Source organism: Anopheles merus, chromosome 3R (genome assembly GCF_017562075.2).
Source record: "Anopheles merus strain MAF chromosome 3R, AmerM5.1, whole genome shotgun sequence".
NCBI classification, from domain to species: domain Eukaryota; kingdom Metazoa; phylum Arthropoda; class Insecta; order Diptera; family Culicidae; genus Anopheles; species Anopheles merus.
Genome location: NC_054084.1, coordinates 11,700,310 through 11,723,007, shown reverse-complemented (window position 1 = coordinate 11,723,007; position 22,698 = coordinate 11,700,310). Strand labels below are relative to the sequence as shown.

Genomic DNA, 22,698 nt, shown 5'->3' with positions numbered 1-22,698 from the left:
AAAATTCACAAAATATAGTTTAACTAAGTATAAGTTTGATTTCATAGGCTAATGATGATAGATATTTATAATGATGTAATACAAAAGGATTTACAGCACCTTTTTCTTTGTATTTGGTTTAATGTTTTATTTATTTTAAACAATTATCAAATATTTATTGTAAAAAAAAAATACTTCGAAATACTGTACATATGTAACTGAAAATCTGTCCTTAAATGTTGAGGACCTAATCTTAATTTAGTATACACATAAAAACAAATTATTATATTAACGTTTAAAATAAAAGTATAACTTTATTTAACAACACGCAATCAACATGATGTACGCGAGTTGATTGTAATTTATTGATTCCATTTCAACCGATTTTCCCAGATTTTTCAAGTAATTCACGTGTCAGGGGATGGAGCAGCAGATGCATAAAATAATTTAATAATGCCCCCATGACATCGATATAGCGAAAGGAAGAGAGAGAGATAAAAAAGATCGAGCTATCGATGGTACACATTCTACTGCGCTGATGGTGCAATTGAAGCTCGCTGATCGTTTCCTCCCATGCGCCTCGGAATTCGTGCATCGTCGCGCCTACAGAGCAGCACACACATACACACACACACACACTCAATACATGAAATCTCTCAGTAATTGTAGCGAAATTCAACCCAACCTGTCAGTCAAGCCCCGGGCGCAGATAGGAAACACGCGAAACCAGACACTGTGTACGTACTACGGGGGGGTACGGTACTGTCGCTGTACGCAGTATTAACATTTTAATTAAATTACTTTCACCCACACTTCCGACGTGCGTTGCTCCGTTCAACCAAAGCTATCTTTCGTAGCCACGGAACGGCCAGCCCCAAACCCGGTTGAAAGTGATCCTTCACGGGAAGGGCAGATAGATGTATGCATTTACATACCACGCCGTGTTTCCGATAAGTGTGTGCGCGACAGCGAAACGGGAACCAACATACGTGAAAAGGTTGAAGGGAGGAAATTATTATTACGCAAAGAGTTGCGGGGAGTGGAGGCCCTGCCGCCAAAAATGCAAATTTTCCTCCCGCCAGCCATATATCAAAAATTCACAAACATCCAAAAAGTGGGAGAAACCATTGGTATACGCTTACACGAATGGTTTACAGCAAAAACATATGATTTAAGACGGCTTTTTTCGGATCTACGGGGGCTGCTTTTACTGAGTAGCATTAACTGTGCTGAAAACGGAACGATCGTTGGGACGGGTGGTGGGGGTAAAAGGAAATGATTTATGCGATGGATGTAAATAATTTAAATTAATAGACCGTCTGCCGTGGGGAGGTGATTTCACTGAATGAAGGTTACCAATTGTTAATTTCACCGAAAGGTTATGTTGCTTTTTGACAATTTGATTTACCCTTTTGGAAAACCTGAGCTGTATGCGCTCCGTTTAACATTGGCCAGTCCCCTACTGGGTTGTTTGTACAATAACATCCCCCCGTTCCAAACAGGAAGCTTTAACATCGAGCCACTGATTTTCCAATCAATAGAATTGAAGAAAAAATACATACAAAACCGGATAGAAAAACACGCTTCTTTCCCAGTGATCCCTAGCGAAAACACGGTTAGCAACCGGAATTGAAACACTTTTGCGCATGCAAGCGTTCAATTTATAGAGGGATTCTTGGACGGTTACAAAAAAAAGAAAATCTAACCTTCCTTCAAAACCAACGACACCCCCAATACAGGTTTCCTCTCTCACAGAGCTCCATGGTCCATTTCATTTAAGCACCGTCTATTACCGACAGCCTAGGCAGCGGATGCTGACTCTCTCTCTCTCCGTAGCTCGGTGCTTCGACCGACCGCCACCGGAGAAAGTCAACACATTTTCTTTTTTTTTTTTTTCGAATAATTTCCTACTTTACAATTCCGGCTTTTATCCGGCTTTAAAAGAGGGGGGGGGGGAGGAGGAGGATTCGTTTCGGTTCCGGCTATCCGGCGCTATCGCCAATTGCCGCTGCTGCTGCCCTTTCCGAGATGGAATTTGGGATTAAGGAAATCGTTTTACAGAATACGTTCGCCACTTTGCACCATATCTTTTGGATGGTGAAGCTTTTGTTCTTTTTCGTCCTTGCCGTGTAAAATTACCCACCGAAGAAAAGGTATGCGGCGCTGGTCTGGTTTCCAATCAATTTTTGTTTTGTTTTTTTTTTTTTTAATTTCAAGCAAAAAAACCCAATATTTTTCGTGACAAGTTGTATACGATCCAATAGTTTTAGATAAGAATGAAACATATTTGTGTGATCTTTTCAGGACACGAACTGCTCTGTTTAATGCAAGTGCAACAAACATTCCAACATTTGCAACAACTTAAAACCTTCCAGGAACTGTCCGCTTTCGCCCGTAAGTTGACTGTAAAATTATTTCAATTTATTCAATTTCATAAACATACATATACGTATACAAGACAGTGTGTTTATGGTAATGAAACACTCTTTGAATAAATGTTTTGCTGATCAATTAGACTGTGATATGTAAAAAAAAACTCCTAAATCTGGAGTTGGATGGAGTTACAAAAAGAAAAGATTAGCACCTCTAGCGGCTTAAACGATAATCGGACTAATAGCCTTAACCCTTAGACCTTAGAGTAGTTAAGCTGATTTTTTCTCTTTAAGTCGTCCATGATTTTACCTATCTCGGTTTCAAGGTCAGCACCAGTGCTGCGAAATGTTATGAGCATCACGTAACGATCACCACCGAAAACAATGAACATATCCGGGGTAGCTCTTGATGTTTATTGCTGATACTCAATGAAAGTGCGCCATGACATGCTGAACGCGACATGCGAATGTTTGAGTCTAACGTGATAACGTCTAACTGACAAGCTGGGCTTAATGCCGTCGCAAGTATAATCACGATAATCACTTTTTCTGGGTGTGAACAGTGGTGCCACTATTTCAGTCACCAACATGACTGAAACAAAGCTCAAATCAGCTTGTGTGTGATGTGAGACTCAAACAGTTGGTGGACCAATCACATGTTTTGTGACATTTTTTATAGCACCCAACTCTTGATCACTCGTTAGGGTCACGACATTTTCTCCCTATGATAACCATGACATTCTTAAAACATACTTGGCGAGTGGTCCCAAGTAACAAAACAAGTATGCTTTCTCGATCTTTCCGCTTTGATAGTCTGTTGGGTAGAATGATGAAGCATTTGAGCGATAATGCATGCTGATTTTATTGCTTGGGAGCAATTACACGCACCACACATCGCCCATATCTATCGTGATGATCACCGACAGAAAATGTCACGACCAAGTGACTGACCAAGAGTTGATTGCACAAAATGTCACCAAGCATGTGATGGTCGCACCAACTGTTTGAGTCTCACCTTTCATCATCACAGTAGAGTTCGTGAGACTGGCATGATTTTTTTTCTATCTGTATTTGTCACGACTATGTCAGTGACATTTTGCAGAATTGATCATAGTAAAAAAGTCATGACAAAGTGACTGACCAAACGTTGGTTTCTAAAATTTCACCAAGCGTGTATTGGATCATACCTACTGTGTGTGAGCAAACTCCATAATGTAAAAGCTATATTTAGCCTCTTATGCGTTATGGACAGTTAAAAGCTCCAATAAGGCTTGAAGAACCAAGTAAATAACACTTTTTTTTGAAAAGAAACTTTAAATTTTCCTATATTGGGATCAAATACATTAATTAAATAATAAAATCTCACTAAAGCCTTTAGTTTCAAAATGCATCCATATAGCCGTAAGGAAGCATTCGATCGGCTGCACCTTCAGTCTATCGATTGAGTTTCAATTATTAAATGCTCATCAACAAATTCACCACAGAATAAGCTCCCTTATTCAATTAGCAAATCCCCTAACACGCTGATTTTAACTCAACTCAATACACTTCCTTCCATTCATTCCATTGAGCTAATTTAAACCCCATAAAATGTACCCCTACCCGCATGTAAGACCGTCTCTTACTTTGTTTGCCAAAAGAGTCTTGGCGAATGATAACTACCAAAACTTTGACTGAATGTTGCCAACAGCTAAAACTATCATCACTGCGCCATGATGGAACCGAACCAAGCGATCCAATATCGAAGTCGATTCGATTGCACTTCTCATTTACCTTCCATTAGAGTAATTGATTTTAATCATATCCCCGGTAGCGGTGCATCCTTCGCTTCTAGTAAAGTAGCTCCATCGGAAGATGGTACTATGGGTGACATACTCTTCCTACTCGAAATACTGCGACTGGGTGTGCTGTCGCCTGTTTTAATGACTCTTCTGCCCTTGGAGGCATGCAACCAATTGCAATACTATCCCCGCTTAACTCGGTACACACTGGCATAACTTTGATGGCAAAAGTTCTTCGCTGCAGCAAAACACGCTGCCAAACAGTGTTGGGTAGTGGAGACACTAGTGGCACTGCGGTGGGAGAATGGCATTATTTTCCTGAAGCATGTTCGTTCGCGGTTGATGATAGTTGGTGGTATTAGACGCAGGGTCATTTCCCCGTTTGTCAGCCTACACAGCGAATCGAATCAGTATTAATTCACTTTGCTCTTCAACTCATTACATTCCCAGGAGGGTAGCTGAACGATGTCCCATTACTTTGAACATGCATCGGCTGCATATTTAATGCAGTGTAGTTAAACTTACCGCAAACAGGAAATTGAAGAAAAACACCATATAGCGCACACACGATATCCCTAACGAAGGCATGTTGTTGGTAGCGTTTCCGGAAGGCTCGATGTAGCTGGAAGAGAAAGAAAACGGACAATGTATTTCAGTACATTTCATAATTTAATAGTTTGATTGAAGACATTATGTGGCGGGCTACAAATTCAAGTCACTTGCAATGAAGAAGTAGATAGTTGAGCGACGGGTTCTAAGTACTTGGTGAATTCAATATTGCAACACAAACACACAAACAGAGCAACAAAACGCAGTACTGAGTGCTGAAAAAAAGGAAATATTGACTGGAAAAGTTTTCAGCGAAATTTAAGCATGCATACTGTTGAATAGCATCGAATTGGAAAAGTTTTATTTTTCATACCAACAACACAATATACGAGGGAAAGGTTTCGTTCAACTCTGTCAGTAGTAATAGATTGAAAAGTTTGACGCGAAACACATCTTTACAAAGCGTTATATATTTACAAAAAGGCAAGCTTATTCTGTGCGGTAACTAACGCCAACCTATACGTGCGCAAGGAAGCGGAGTAATAACAGAGACTTATGAACTTTTTGACGCATTTTATTATAGCTCTTCCATGAAACGATCGCAATGTCAATTTAATCAATTCGATCAAAAGAATGTTCCAATAACATTGAATTATATTTCCTCTTAAACACAAACCACAGCGACGCTTCACACAAGCACGAGAGCGAGCCCTTTGAACTTAACACGGCGTAGAAACGACGATACTACGTCGCCGCTCTTCAATTCAACGTAAGTGTAATTCGTACTCAGGTATTACATTTCAAGCCTTTTAATCATCGCGGGGGTACAGTAGAGCAAAACGATCGCGTTTTCCCCCCTAATAATCCACGGTCGTTGGAAGCCATTTGCTGTTTACATTGTTAAGCACCTTTTCCCTCCCCTAAGGATTGGTACGAACAGCATTTGAAACAGTTCGACACAGCGGTGAATGGCTGGCAGTAACGTGCTTTCACGTAATTTTGTTAATTAAATTAATCCTTTCAATACCTTCAATCCAAGAACCGGTTCGGAAGCCTTGCGTGTACAAATGCAGACAGAAAATACATTTTACTGCGAAAGTCCTCGGACTAGACGTTGAAGCCTGCAGCAGCATTTCATGTTATTGCAGCTCGTTGAAGGGCTTGCCAATTTGGATTCCTTAAATCCCCATGTTTCACTCCATCGATTTGCGATGCAAGGTACTCTAATTCTTGTTCTTGTTGGGCCTCTTTCCCTTTTAACATCGTAGGCTGTAATTTCAGCCTGTCATCTGTTTGCATTGTAGAGCAGATTTCGAGCAGCTAGCAAAGTGAGTATATCCCAAGGTAGGTTTATCAAGGTGGGTTTATCCCAAGGTGTATGAATTTAGAATGCTGATTTTTATCGCTTATGCTTCTCTATGATCCTTTGTGTACTCGTCAAGTTACCAGAATGCAGGTTTGAGCACAAGTTTTTACCCGTCCTGTCAAAAAGTGACGTTTAAATTTGGTTATAAAAAACAGGCTGGGATTACACTCACACTTGAGTCTAGAAACACTTCGATCCTAAGCGCCACTGATCTCTTCATTGCACCATGCGATAAATGAGAACACGACCTCGTTTTGACATTTTTTTGAGCAGATACTCGAATCTAATTCTAGCTTTGAGGCTAGAATAATTTAGACTGAAAATCGCTGGCTAGTTTTTTGTGTGGTTTTGCATGGAGTGTTGACATGATTTTAGCCTCCAACTGTCAAACTCCATATAACAAACTGGCTAGTATTGTGAAAGGCCAAATTGTTTTAAACAATGGGGCCCTTTCCGTTTTAAATTCGTAGGCTGAAATTTCAGCCAGTCAGCTGTTTGCATTGTATAGCAGTTTTCGAGCAGCTATCAAAGTGGGTATAGTATACATGTAGGCTTACCCCAAGGTGTATGAATTTAGAAGGCTTATTTTTATTGCTTCTGCCTCTGAATAAAGATATTAAAAGTGTTTTGAGTATTCGTCAATCCTCCAGAAAGCTTGTTCGAACAAAAGTTTTCACCCATCTTGTCAAAAAGTGATATTCAAATTTGGTTATAAAAAACATGCTATGAGACCACCTGGACTACATACACTTTGATTCTGGATTCCATCACCAGATCTCTTTAATGCACCTTGGGATAAATGTAAACAACACCGTGTTTTCGAGCAGGTACTCGAATCTAATTCTAGCTTTGAGGCTAGAATTGTCTAGACTGAAAATTGCGGGCTAGTTTTATGTGTGGTTTTGTATGTCAAACTCCATACAAAAAACTGACTAGAATCGTGAAAGGCCCAAATATTGGACCAGAACATTCTTCTGAATCTGTTCTTATATGTACAGAAGGCCCAATCGTATTGAGATCGTAGTGCCAACATACAGTGGCTGTTGAAATGTATTGTACAGCGCTAGACTTTGCTTTAAATTTGCCTGATCACAAGCTGGCCAAAAATCGATTTGCAAAACTAGCACGCGAATCCTTGTAGATCCTCAAACAAGCAAACAATAATAAAATATTCAAAAATTGTAAACAATCTCACTGTTATAGAACATGTTGTGCAATTGATTTGTCAATATTTGAGTTTTACTGTTAAAATACAAATATTTATATCTATAATATATTTTTGTATTTACGTGTATTTGTGTCTGCTAATAACCCCACATTTTAATAATATTTTAAGAATAAAACACCTCCTATCCACTGTCTAAAAAACGGCTGCTAAACAACAATGTAACAGGCATTTAGATTAAATAGCAAAAAACTGAGCTTGGTTTGCTGATCTTTCGTTTGAGATAATCCGCATAAATGCCGGGCCGCCAGACCCGGCCTACACATGTTTTTATTACTAAACTATTAGGAACTGTTGGTTGCAGCGTTTAGCACGGACTACACAGAGAGGACAAAAAACACATCCAACTGCTGTCCCTTTATGCTGTTTTTAACGTCGGTCTACTCGTGTTTACATTACCTAACCCAAGAGCCACCAGCAACAGAAACGAAAGTCTAAAATACTTCCACAGTATCATACAGCAGTAGTGGCTTTTTTTTGTTTCATCAAAGGGACGGTTTTTCTGCTATTCAAGCTATAATAAGGTAGGGATTATATTTCTTATGCACAGATTTTGTTTCTATCACGCAGGAAGCGGGGGGTGCGCTTTGATGCTTTTATTTGCTTGTTTTCATGCGGCTCGGGGATAAAACCACCAAAAAATGTGCCTTCGAGGAGTTCATTTTCGCTCTATCTCTTTTTCTCTTTGTCTCTTTCTTCATCGAAAGTCCCTTTTTTATCAAGTTTCATGCCCAAGTCCCGCGTGCCCCAGAGATGACTGTCGTATGTCATTCCATTTTGCCACGCAAAAGTCACCTCCTGCTTGTGTTCGAGAGGCTTGAACGAAGCTGCCCTGAATAAACAAACAAACACGATGAGAAGAATTTAATCTTCAGCAGCCTAGGGAAGTAATTGAAAATGCCAGCAAAAAATGTTGTTTTCAGGACGACAGCCCAGGCCCAGCTCCGCGACCGAATACGGCTTGGGCAGTCAAAACAGGAAAGAAAAGAAGTCAGCTTCTTTTTATCGTTTCCTGGTTGCGTGCAGGGGTTTTTTTTTCCGATAAAAAAAACAACCCATGCTAGATGGGACCCGAAGGCATAAACTTTCGATCCTTACGCCCGGGTGCCACTGGCTTCTTCACTTCCTCAATTAAGGTTCGTCTAGCGGAGTGGCACACCACCACCAGTGTATAAGGATGGTGTTGCAAGTTGAATATATTCATAAGCTTTCGGTGGTGGGAAAAGAATTCACGATTGTTGACTTCAATCAGGAGAGCGCCAAGAAAAGGGAACGATAAAACACACTCGTGATTGGGGTGAACTTCCATCCTAAATAGAGAATCCGCAAATATTGATTAATCGTTTGGGAGGAAAAATCGAACCTAAACATGCGATAGAGCAGACCGTGTATAACAACTTGCATCTGGAGCATAACCGACCGCCGACGGATGTTTAAAGGTGAACTAATTTTCGAAACGGGACAGAATTGATCCCAAGAACCTGTTGGAGTGCAAGCAATTTCTCCACACCACAGGAGATTTGTGCTTTCGTTTATCTTGCCAACAGGACTCGGCTAGCTCAATTGACCTACCACCACCACCACCAGGCAGCTGAGATTGAGCCTCGATTGGCAGAACCAATTATTTCTAGCTTCCTATTGCTTTCGCTGTGGTTCCACGAGTAAATGACGTATCGTGATGACTTTCTGTTTTTTTGCACGATGGCGTATCAATGGCGAACGAAATTGGGTTCGTTTTGTTTCGCTGATTCGATTAAAATATTCCTGGAATACATCAATCCTTGCTGTCGTAAACAACCATGCGTCTCCATCGACGAAACAGCAACAGATTGCCACAAGATAAATATTGCCAGGTAAATATGCGTTGAGAGAATAAGATGTAAAATAATTCAAATAGGTGAATGTTAAACAAATCATCACTACAACGCCTAACAGTATTCCTGACTCCATGTTTCAAATAAAGGGATGTACAGAAATTATGTCAAAATTAGATTGAATTGGATTTACAGTAAAATAAATCTTAACTTTATTCGTGTTGGAATTGTATTTCGTTGGTTTTTTTCCATTTCCGTTGGTCATTTTCCAGTGGGACTTATAGGAAATGTGGCTTTTCATTTTAAATGCAATAAATTATCCTCGACCTGTCATGAATTTGAGTTGAATGCATGTACATAAATTACGCAAAAAACGTTAATCAATAAACAACATTATTTTATCATAAATGAGGTCGTGTAGACAACGTTTTGAATTGCAAAGAAGCACCACCAAAGCATTTAATGAAATTGCACAAATGAATGAAGACCCTCCTCCAAGTGAATCGTCCGCCACCCATAAATCAAGCAACGATTTCGCTCTAATTGGCTGACGTAACCGTTTCATGCCCAAAACCATCGGTGGCCGCGCGTACACACTCTAGGCTCAACATTTCTGTAACATCCGTTCCAGTTCGAACCCAAGTCAACTGGTAAATAATTCAAAACGAGTGCTACACCTTATGAATATTCCATTTACCCTCCTCGAATCCCACACCATTTACTGCCCCACAGCCACAGCCTGACGCACGCAGATGTCCTACCACACATGTGGTGCTTGAAGGCCTGCTCTCTTTTGAATTCTAACATCTGAACATCGTCCAGTCACGCACAGCACTGTAGCACGGCAGAGGAAGCTAAACACCAGGTAGTAGAGAGCCCCGAGAGTCAATCAATCGATTGGAAAAATCGTTTTCTAATTTAAATCCATCCCAGCGTTGCCTGAAATTGGCGTCCAGCGAGTCCCCGGCCAATTTTGCCACCGTCACACAAAACAAGGCCCAAGCACATGAACACACCTGGGGGTAGTGGTGGTGGTGTTGTTGTATATATCACTGCTTGGACAGTTCTTTGCGTATGTTCCAATCCTGAATCTCTATCGAGGACAGCAGGCACAGCGACACGGCCCAGCTCGACTTCCTGTGGGAGTTTTCGACATTTTCCGACGCGTCAAGTCGGGATTACTGGTAGGAAGGAGAAATCGAAACCATGCCATGCACGGTACGGATGGTGCTTGAAACATCGAATCCCGTCCCGGATATTGCTTGTACGAAACAAACCCTCCATCCATCACACCACGCCCGTAGTAGTATTGGACGGATAAATGAAATGCATTTGAGTGGTTTTATTCTCTTCATTCTTCGTACGCTTCGCTGTAAAACAACATTGCATTCCCCATTGGGGATTAACGTAGAAGCAGATAGAAACGGGTAAATTCATTGCCAGTACTTAAACTCTAATTTTGGGCGGACAACAACACTCACACAACCAGCTGGCTCCATTTCGAACGTTTACTTCTATCGTTACAACTTCGGTCCGTGGTTTGGAAATTTGTTTTATAGTGAAATAGTGCACTTTTAATACGGCTTTTGTCGATGTGTATGGTTTCCTTTTGGTAGAGAGACCCCAACACAGGTTTGAGAAGGAGGAAAGTATCTTTACAATAATATTACTCTAAGGAAGTGTTTGAATAAAATAAAAGTTTACGAGCAAGTGGTGGCATCGGACGTCATTCAAAAGAATCTACCTAGTCATATACACACCCAAGACGACCGACGTAGTTCCATCAAGAAAAAACGGGTCAACTCCATCGAATACATCAGGACAGAACTGCGACATGCATATGGCCAGTTCCAATGGTACCAACACCGGCTCCAGACTAAAAGCTACTAGTTCCACTGGTATAAACTTAGCGAAAACAAATTCGCTGAGATTTCATTTAGTGATGGGTAAAGTCATCCGGAGTTAGAATCATCCAGAGTCGGATTCATCCGGAGTCGGAGTCGTCCAGAGTCGGAGTCGTCCGGAGTCATTCAGAGTCGGATTCGTCTGGAGTCATCCAGAGTCGGAGTCGTCCGAAGTCGAAGTCGTCCAGAGTTAAGTCGTCCGGAGTCTAAATCGTCCGGAGTCTAGGTCGTCCGGGGTCTAAGTAGTTGGAGTTGGAGTTGAAGTCGTCCGGGCTCTAAGTCGTTGGAGTTGGAGTTGAAGTCGTCCGGGCCCTAAGTCGTGGGAGTTGGAGTCGAAGTCGTCCGGGCTCTAAGTCGTTGGTGTTGGAGTCGAAGTCATCCGGAATCGAAGTCATCCAGAGTCAGAGTCATCCAGAGTCGGAGTCGTCTAGAGTCGGAGTCGTCCGAAACCAGAATCGTCCGAAGTCAAAGTCCTCGAAGAGTCTAAATATTCCGGAGTCTAAGTCGTCCGGAGTCTAAGTCGTCCGGAGTCTAAGTCGTCCGGAGTCTAAGTCGTCCGGAGTCTAAATCGTCCGGAGTCTAAGTCGTCCGGAGTCTAAGTCGTCCGGAATCGTATTCTGAGTTGGAATCGATCGACTCGACGTGGCGACGGAGTGGGAGTTGAAGTCATCCAGAGTCGGAATCGGAGTTGGATTCGAAGACGTCCGGAATCGCAGTCGGAGTTGGAGTCTAAGTCGTCCGGAGTCGAAATTGGAGTTTAAGTCGTCCAAAGTCTGAGTTGGAGTCGAAATCATCACTCCGGGTGGCTAAACTACAAAAAGTAAATAAAACAACCATAGAAGAAAATATGCACCAGCACAAAAATAGATAGCTAAATAAAACAACTAAAATAATTAAATTACGTTGGATAAGAAAAAATATAAAAAGAAAAAATATAAAGTGTAATAATTTTCCAAAAAAAAAAAAAGGTTTGCTTTATCTTATAGAACCATCTCTGCTCATAAAAGATATGAAAACCCCATTTTCCAAAACACTACACAAATTCATCACATCTCGTCGGGTGACTCGCATCTGCACGCAGCAAAAGCTGCTACATCAAAGAGCTGCCGCCGGGCAAGCTTTACTGATGTGCAAAACATAAAGTCATCTCATTACCGAAAACATCATCAAACAGACATGATCCCATCAAAGCTGTACGTTCTGTACAAAAGTGAGTTTTACGCAGCATCGGTGAATGTGTATCATAGAAAAGTTCTGAAAGGAACCTGATCGATGAGGCAAACACACAGCACACAATCGGCCCCGAAAAAGCGTCAAAAAGTTTTCCGTCTTTGGTAAACCGTGTCGCCATAGCTCTCGACGATGCAGCAGCATTATATCGTCGTTCGCAAGTGATTTGTCCACAAATATTGACGATTCAGCAATGACGATAAAAAAGAATAGGATCAAAACTCTCTCGCCGCCCCCTCCGAAAAAGTATCCGATACGTGATGTGTGCCGCAGAAAGGAGAAAAAGTATGACTCCAATCAAATGGCCAATGAAGCGTGTTCTGCTCAGTTGATAAATCCGATAACCCTTTTTCCGTCCAATGGGGAGAAGGAAAGGAATGACAAACGATATGTGTGTGTCGTTGAAATATGACACACGAGCTGTCGGCGGGAGAAAAATGAAAGTTTTGCGCTCTAAGAAAAAACATTTTTATTCAACAATCGCTATAAAGTCATCAATAACAAAATCAATTGCTTTTTTATCCCGTATATGCTTGTTTTTTTTAAATGATCAATATTTATTCCGCCTAAAATATTGCAGAGTTTTTCAATTTGATACGGGAAACGTGAAATTGTCCTACAAATAATATCGTAAATGTGTGCAAAAGCTTTCATACAAATCATACAATTTGTTATGCCACTTTCGAATTTTTTAACAACATCCAATAATATTTCAAAATACTGCCGTATACCATTTTTAAGGACAATAAAATACATTTGCAGTTACCGTGCTATTCAATGGGCTTTCTCCTCCCGAGGCATGATTGATTCTCGATTTAAAAAAAAAATTGTCAAGCTCAAGCACAAGCTCCAGTGATGCACAACAACTTCATTTATGAGCAAGACAGATCGATCTATCGATTGCATCTGATTTGTGTGACCTCGTCTAGTAGCGTTTTATGCAACCAGGGTGTGTGTAAGTGTGTGTGTATGTTCCGAACGTCAGCAGCGACACAGAACGTTACACAGAACGTTGCGTTATCCGAAATTCCAATCTTATCACTGCAACGGGGGGCAAACAAGTCACCCTCGACATGCAAGAAGAGTAGCTTTGATTGTGCAGGTTGTTCTTGTAAGTAGATAGCAATAAGTTCATTGTAACATAGGGAAGAACAAAAAAAAAGACAAGAAACAACCAATCACAGTATTAAAATGTGAGTTTTTTAACAACAAAAAATGAAACAGCCGTACAATAACGTGTAGTAAATAAGAATGTTAAAACATTCGTGACATTTTGCAAGTCTAGACCTGTGGCTGTTTCAAAACACAAAATGACACATAACATTGCATAGCTCTGTTCGGTTGTTTAACATTAATTGAAGCCAAATTGAATATTGAATTTATAATTTCAACGAAAATTAAATCATACCCCGCACCAGTATCTACCGCGATTCAATTAAATTCTGCACCTACAATGTTCGCATAATCAAATTTACATGAAACGGTGCCACACAAATTGATACCCCATGTTGCATGTTGTATCGTACCAAAGGTTAAAATAAGGATGGATAGGTGGGTGTGTTAAACACCAACACTCAAAACTGTCCATGGGAATCCATTTTTTGTACATCGCCACCAAAACATACAAACTTCCACGAAAAACCTTTCCTACTAAAAATGACGCAAAAAAACCCCCACGGTGGCAACAGTAAAACGGCAAAACCACAAAACCATCGCCGCCTCTTTGTGTGATGGACAGAAGAACCACAGATTCAAGTCAGTCGCAAGGCAGCTAGAAGAAGGGAAGCTGCTGACGAGGGCTACGAAGTAGTGATGGGAAAAATGAAATTTTCGTCGGAATCGATTCCGGCTAGCTCCGAAATTCTCTGGAATCGATTCCGGATAGTAGGTCCGGAATCAGTTTCAGGAATCGATTCCGGAATTGGCTCCGGAATTAGTTTCGAAATCGGAAACGGAAACAGAATCGGTTTCGGCATCTCCATAGGAATAAGCATCTGGGTCCAATGATGAACGCTTCGTATCGATAGCCGCAAAGAATCAAAATTTACTTGTAAACGATCTATTTTCATGGAGATTCCTGGAATGATTTCGCTTCTGAAACTTATTATTTCAATTCACGAACTTCCGGAGCTAATTAAATTTCTGGTGTCAATTCTGATTCTGTAACCGGAACAAATTGTGAATCCCAGGTCGATTCCAATTCCGGAGCGAATCTGCTACGTAATCGGCATCGGAATCGACTCCGCAATCGGAATCGGCTCCGGAATTGATTCCAAACACGGAATCGGAATCGGGTAGGTCCGATTCCGAGCTCTCACCACTACTACGAAGCTGATCGTAGGTTGTTGGGAAAATATGTTTTTTAAGCCACCAGAAGCTATTATCGGGAATGATTAATGACTGCTCCTGACACTTGTTGAACTGTGTTGCAACAGCTCTGAAGGGTGTGTGAAGTTGTTTATTCAGTGTTTAATTGTTTGAAAAGCTTCTAAGCTATGCTGTTTTTTGTGTGGTCTCTTTTTTTCCTAGTGATATGTTTGGTATGCTTTTCTGAGGGTAATTAATTCCCAGCAGCCTGAGCTGCAAAAAATAGATCATTTTGAAGCTTAAATGCAAAAATGTTCCTTCTAGCTATGTTCCAAAATTTTGGAAATCACGTCACAACTACACATCGGTCTTTTATATGTGAGGAGCAACATTCACCAAAAACAGTTTCATAATATAATTCATAACTTCAAGCTAGTTAACAACCACTTATCAGCTACAGAAAGCCAAGCCCATAAATGAGGATAAGGACCTCTAGTGACAATAAAATCCGTGGAGTAAAATAAGAAGAAAGAAGGATGAACATATGTTACCACTAGCAACACTTGCTCTCTCATTACTCTTTATCACTCCTGTATTGGACTCTAAATTATTCCTCGATTGAACTCTAAATTATTCCTCGATTGGACTCTAAATCATTCCTCCATTGGACTCTACATCACCCTTTATCGGCAGGTTATTTAGAAATTCGTGTTGGATTTGTAAAAATAAGGTGCTATGGAGTCCAATTGTCATCATATAAAGTTAACTTCCCATTGAAAAGAGTCAAGAAAAAGTGTTCCAAAACTATGAGAACCCCTGAAAACCCCTCTCATTTAAGCTCAAACATACACAATGTGTCTTAAAGTGAGCTCTTTATTATACTTATGATATCAAGAATGGTTGAAAATAGGAAAACGAAAATGAAATAAAAATAATTACCCAAAAAGATGAATCAACATGGTCTATGTGATATACTTGTGCAAACATAATGTCGTCCTTCAATTATTAAAATATTCAACAGCACTCAGGACTGTAAATTACTTATTATTCTCAATGATAAAAATATGGTAAAAATGCACATTAAGCGACAGAAGGGAACTTCAATGTTATAGGATGCTTTACGAAACATAAAACAATACATTAACATATTTCCAGCACATCATTGTATCCTGTTCCTTCGAACCATCGTTTCACTAATCATTGTAACTCGGTATTTTACAGACTTCCATCGACCTGGATTGCCTTTTAGATGTATTACAATCGACGCACCATGCCCCGTTGGGTTGCAATCATGTAGCAACATAGCTGACCACAGTTGCTTCAACCGATACAAGCAGATACACTTGTATCATCATTGCCAACCCCAATGTGAAGCAGCTTGCTTCTCAAGCCAGTCACAGTCTGAAGTGAACCGTGAGACGTACACAACTTCGCCGCTATGGCCGATAGACCCTTCAGCTTTGGGGCTGTTTTCTACGAAATCTGTAACAAGTCGCCCTCGGAAAAGATGTATGTGCTGTGTGTGGTACTGTGCGGGGGACAGATGTGCTCAATACAATTTTCAGCTCCGTTTGTTCTTTGAGTGAGATTTTCTTGACTATTAGCGGTGGCATTGAGAAAGGCAGGCAAACCGTAGCTCCGCACCTAAACGATGTAGCCCACAGCGAAAAACAAGACGAAAAATCCCCATACAAAATGCTGGCATAAGGCTCTTTAATCCTCTGTCTATTTCAATTCACATTCGCATTCACAATGGCATCGATTAAAGGCGATATATCTCCATCATGCACATGAAAATTGTAAGTTATTGAAAGAAGTATTTTTTTTTTATAAAATAATATCGAAAACATAAAATTATGATTAAGAAAAAGGTTAACTATCGTTCCTAAACCGTTCATAGATATTGTTTTTAATTACAAATTTCGTAACACATTTTCGCACAGCATGACCCCCCAAAAGGGATTAGGAAGATTGTGAAGTTATGAGAGCGCTTAAATCTGCCATAAAAAAAAACCTAAGACTAAGCCAAAATAATAATCGTTGACCGAGGGAAACGGCCAAGATGAGCTGTTAATTTTTAATCTCCCCTCTCCAGTAAGGATATTTTACATTGAAACCTTGAAGCAGCGAATGTTCAAGGTCTGGCAAATGGAATAACATTTGGCTGGATAATTAATTCCAATGTTTGAATCACCAACCGATTTAGGGCATGCAAGCAATACAAAGGGACGGAGCGGTCTTACGTAGAATGACCAATGCGTAGTAATTGAAACTAAGTGCTTTAGTAAAGCCCTAGAAAGGACACATTGTTCCCATTTGAACAAAGCCACAGCCAGATGTATCATGAAAGTGCATTACAACAATGGGGCCCCGTTAAAAATTAATTCTCCACACAGAATGAGAGCTCGCCCGTGCAATGTTATCAAGGACTCAGGTGTTTATAATATACTACTTTCCCCGGAATGGAAACATCACGTGCAGGGCGGCGAGTCGAAAGAGCTCGGGAAAAGCATTCCAGCTGCATTGTTGCAGGCCGTGCGCCATTGTTTTGTGTACCGTGTTGCTGCGCGCGATCACACAATGACGGGAAGAACTGACTACTAACCACCAGTACTACCACCGTTTTCAAGCATCCACGCCACTTCTTTGAATGGATGCGATGCAAAATGGGAATGTATTTCGCAGAATAATGGACGTTACCTTGAAATCAAGGATTTAGCGCATTCGAACATTAGTAGCAGAAGAGTAGCAGTGTGCGCGCATACACTCACCGTTAGGATTCGTATATTTGCAACTAAAGGCTACACACACAGCCGAGTGCACTGGAGGAAAAGTAGGAAAAAAACACGCAACTAGAAACGTATTGCGATGTGAAAATACTCAACTCGAGAGCGATAAATCAGGTATCACACTTCGCCCCGTAGCATACGATTCCAGTGATTGCACCGTAGTACCGATTGGCATTGCATCCGACCAAATACAGCAGCTGTTGCTGCCGCCGCTGATGCTGCTACTACTCGGCAAAGACCGGCACGGCAAGGTTGCCAATACTGAGGTTTAGAGCTAAATCAAACCTCAAATACACGTAAAAAGTAACATTAACTTTCATTGCCACCGGGCGTTCGGTCCTGGTGTATAACGAAGATCGATCGTGACGGCAGACTCAAATATCGGAACGATGCAATCGTGACATTAAATCACGTTTACCTTATCCATCTCATCTTTCCGTCGCATCTCGATTTCCGTTTGACCTTGGCGCAGCAGCAGCAGCCAAGGGGAGGAGACATGATGCTAGAAAAACATGGAGTGAATGTTTATGCAATCTTCTCCTGTTTACTTTTATGCATTCATTCCCTCCAAGCGCCCGGCAAAGTGGATTGAATAGTAATGGGATTGAGTGATAGAAGTAAGAGGATAAGGTAAGTACGTAATCTTTGAAATGCAATATTTCTTGGAAATTGATATTGGTAATATGTTTTAACGTGGAAAAATATTGTAATTACTTCACAGCAAACTTAAAGTCTATTAGTGATCGAGCATTTAACCATTAGGAAGATAAACGGAGAAGAGCAAACTAGTAACATCAATAGAGAGATATGCGCCATATGGCTATTTAACGTTGGATATTGAGCATCAATTGTTTCTTGAACGTTTGCTTACTTATTAGAAGAAAAGTTCATTTTTTATTCAGGAGGGACGGCTTTGGCGTATTGCTTAAGGAAGAAAAGCCAAACACAACATACAACCAACTCATGACCATTTTAGGTTCCAATACGACACATAATTTCTACATTATTTTCAAAGCTTCTCATTTCCTGCTCATATTCTTTTTTTTTTCTTTTTGGCGTAAGGACCGTTGCCGATCCGACTTCGGCAACCACTAGTTCCGCCCGAAGTCGTTTAGAGTCGGAGTCTTCCAGAGTCGGAGTATTCCAGAGTCGGAGTTCTAAGTTATTTGGAGTCGGAGTCCTTTGAAGTCGGAGTCGTCCGGAATCGCCTGGAGTCGTTTATAATCGGAGTCGTTTGGAGTCGGAGTCGTCCAGAGTCGATTGGAGTCGAACTTGTGATCAGGCCTTGTGATTTTATTACGTTGCGTTTTTTTTCTGTTTTTCATTTTGTAAACAACCCTTTGTTTCGAAGACCAACTCCGGTCGAGTCTAACTTCAACTGATTCGGGACGACCCCGGACGACTCTAACTTCAACTCCGAACGACTCCGGACCACTCCGACTTCGACTAGGAACGATTTCGGGCGACTACGAACGACTCCGGACGACTTCGACCCCAGGCGACTCCGGGCGATTCCGGACGACCCCGACTCCGGTCGACCGGGGAGGACTCCGTGCGATTCCGGACAGCTTCAGACGATTTCTAACGACTCCAGATAATACTTGCCGTACCTACCACTCCGTAGTCAGCTCCAAAATTATCGGAGTTTGTTTTTATCAACTCCGGGTTTTTGCCAACTTTACCCATCCCTAGTCAGTACAGTACTTAGGGATTCGATTTTGTCCGTTCTTGTATAAGCCATTGTGTGCGTGTAATTCACAAAGCGTTCTTTAAAATGATACTTTAACAATACGACAATCCTACCTTATACAGGACCTTACTTTCATTGTATTGCACCCATCAATCATAACAGTAGTATTAAATGCTCCTCTTGAGCTTCGTCGGCAGTCGCAAAAGTTCGCCGGGCGCAGCTGCGCGAAGTCAAATCTTCACGATAAAACATCTAATGCTCAAATAATACTTCCGAGCTACTCCATGTACAGGGTTCAATGGCGCACTGGAAATGTACGATAACGCCAGGTGTGTACTACGACAACCAAACCATCACACAGACCAGCAAAAAAAAACTATTCCAGTATCATGTGGCATTTGCTCCGCAGTGTCGTGATGTTAGATGGAAGAAAAGCCACCTGCTCCTGCTCGATGTATGGTTCGTTATTCGCTTCTCTAATAGTATTCACCTGTGGAAATGATTCCCTTCTTTTGTTTGTCCTATTACAGAATCCCCCCCTACCATGCGTCAATGTGATACATTGAACAGAAGCATATTAGCCTGAGGATAGTGTTGTACTAGTACGTCCCTGATGCCGAATGATAGATTCATTGAACTGCAATGCAGTTGCTAAGGGCACCACAACGTGCTCTGACCTAAAATTCTGGAAATTGGATAGCGCGGAGGTAGCCAGCAGAGAACAGATTCCAATTACGTTGAGAGAGACTGATGCATCGGAAATGAGTTCGCCCGAAAGGATGTTCCCCATTTTAGCCATAGCAAATGTTCAAAAAAAAAACAGGGAATCATCGGTCTTTATCATCTGATACTGAGCTGTTCGACCGGTAGTAAAAGTGGGTGTGCAAAAATGGAATTAATTTTTCAGATTTTCCCAAAACTGACGCAGCGTAGAGATCCGCAACAGCAGCGAGATTTTGCGCTATGCGTTTCTGGCAAACCTTCTACAAAGTTTAACGCCATCAAATCACTCACCGAGAGCTGTCTCCCGCCCGTCAGTTTGGAAAATCGCTTGGCCCGCTCTCATCAGAAGAGGAACGGGTCAACAAATGGCAAACACAAACACAGGCGCGCACATCCATTTCCCCATTTCGGAATCCTTTTTGCCCCCGCGCACCTTGGGGCTTGGCAGACAACAAAGAAATGGAAACTTTGCCAGACAAATGGTATGGGGCATGGTTCGAGAGCTCCAGGAAAAGCTGAACTATGTGAGGAAATTTCTCGGACACGTACGTCTCGGTGGTGGTCATGGTGTTTGAATTCCAGTGTTTTTTGTTGTGTGTTTTGCATTACATTTAGGAGCAATATGACTAGGACTAGCGTGTTTGCGCTATGTCTGGCATGGAACTTATGGACATAGATTTGTTTAAGAAACAGTTTGCGCAAAGAGATCTATAAACAATGGCGATATAAATGGTACGTTGAATACGGATTGATTTAAAAATATTTTAAAAATCATGAAAATATTCTAAATTAAAAAATACAGTATAAAACTGTAAATAAGAAACTAAAATAGAGAAAACAGCGCCGTTCAATCAATTCAAGCTTCGTGAGCTTGGTGCATTTCAAACCGGTACATGTGCACACAGTATAAAATGTAGCTTCTCATCATGTATGAAGTGTATACAACTTCTACTCCCTTGTGCTTTATTATCCCTCTAGAGAGACTGTATAGCGCTGCATTCCAAAGTTTTACTACCTTCTGCTGTTTTCTTTGTCTGAACCTGTCACAACCGCGTGCGTGAAACCGTGCACATCCACCGGAGCTAAAGCTACATTGAAAGATTCCTTAGAGAAAAGCCATTACCTCCCCGTTATTCCCGGCCATTTTTCCAATCCATTTCCATGAATGCAGTGTACCATTTCCGCCGTGCAGCAGAGCAAATGCGCTCCGGATAAGATTCTACTGAATGCATGATTCATACTAAGAAAAATGAAGGAAGCAAGGTGAGAGATAGTTGGATTTTATCTTTTCATATTTGTTGCCCCTTTTTCTGATTTATTTTATAACCCTGTTCCCGTACAACCACACACCCATACCTAAAGAGAGTGGAAAGCAAACAAACCTCCAACCGTGTGTGCATGCGCTGCTCGAAAGGATCGAAACCTTTATGTGGCTCAAAGAGGGTACACCGACGTCGCGAGTACCATATCAAAGGTGGAAATGAAAAACTAACCATTAAAGCAAATCTCACTCCAGTGTAAATCAAAAAGAAAGGAAACAATTATACGGTTCGGTTGGGGCTCGAGAGCACAAAGCAAAGGTAAACCTGCGTTTCTTCCGCTACCACTCATTACGGAAAGTCGAGCATACGATAAAACCCGTTGCTTGTTTTGTGCTAAATATATTTCTGCGGTTTGATAATGGGACCCCGGAAGGAGAGACTGGAGCGCAATTGCACATAAAAGCAAAACCCGCGAATGTGCAAGCTTTTCCCGCTTTACAGTGGGCTTTAATGAAATGGAATGTTTCTGAGCGAATGCGAAAGCTCTGTGGGTGGATTTAATTTTCCGTAACGCGAAAGCACTGTAAAGATGCTTGATGGAAGAGAGATGGAAAGGAGCGCGACACGCTTATCTCGTGTACAATGTCAAGGATCGGGATATGGCTACACTGCTGATTAATTCCTCTATCCCACTGACCCACTGTGACCCGACGCCCTTCGACGCCGGAAGCAAAGGGAACACCCACACACATCCCGAGAAATGAAAGAAGATAAACTCGTCCTTTACGTTGACGCTAATGAAGACAATGATGCGCTCCCTTGAAGTGGTCATGTACAATGGAGCGACCGAAGAAGCCTTTTCTGCTGATGAAATGCTTTCTCGCTGGTGGTCTGATCCCTTTTCTTTTCCATAGAGACACATGCACTCATGGCGCTCGTGATGTTGCACGCGATCGTGCTTTTCTACGCCCCGTAATGAGCCTGCCATGAACGGTAGGGGTATGGATTTCTGGGCGAATCTATTATAGGACGTTGAGTAATTAAAAAACCTTTCTCAATTTAATCAAAAGGTACGTTCTATCAGTGCTGGATGGAGGAGAATGGGTACGAAACATAAAGAATTTTATGTTGGAGATGCCTTAGCCACTTATCTTATCGCACAAGATGTCAATAGTTAGGCTTCCATACAATTGGCCACAGAAGAATGATTGCTCAAGGAATGTTCATGTTTGAATTGTTAACTGCACGAATTGATGTACCTCTTATGCTAAATTTGTGTGTCCCTATTAGGCCTCGACTCGAATCAAAGAACTCGACAATTTCTAATGAATGACCTTCGTTGTCGTCTTTTCTGTACTAAGGATTCTTTATTATTGATGTCCAAGAGTTTCAATTTTAATTCAAATGTCATTGATTTGTCCTTTATTTATCCGTCTAATATTAGGAGCATATAGTTTATAAGACATTAGTTGTAGTTGTGTATGTAGGCCACGGATAAATAAATGAAAAAAAAAACAGTGTAAACTACTCACCAAGATTCAATGTAATAATTGCTAGGTTTCAATCACACCTCCAAGTTCTGAAAAAAAATATTTAAAAAAAAACGTTAGTTTTGTTTAGCTTTATTTCATTGAAATTGATCGACATAGACTTGTACACTGAAAAGTTTTTCGCTGATATTTTCTAATATGTGGAAACATTATATCG

At 41.1% G+C, this 22,698-nt stretch overlaps 1 protein-coding gene across 3 annotated transcripts in view; it reads right to left on the bottom strand.

Moving 5' to 3' along the window:
• LOC121596309 (CD63 antigen-like) overlaps positions 1-22,698 on the bottom strand; it is an 86,453-nt gene that overhangs the window by 11,539 nt on the left and 52,216 nt on the right. For all 3 annotated transcript variants that reach the window (XM_041921137.1, XM_041921138.1, XM_041921139.1), the window contains exons 3-4: positions 22,524-22,570; positions 4,658-4,754 (exon numbers count right to left, since the gene is read on the bottom strand). In XM_041921137.1, coding sequence (XP_041777071.1) covers positions 4,658-4,720 — 63 coding nt within the window. In that variant the 5' untranslated portion in view covers positions 4,721-4,754; positions 22,524-22,570. The remainder of the gene's footprint in view (positions 1-4,657; positions 4,755-22,523; positions 22,571-22,698) is intronic.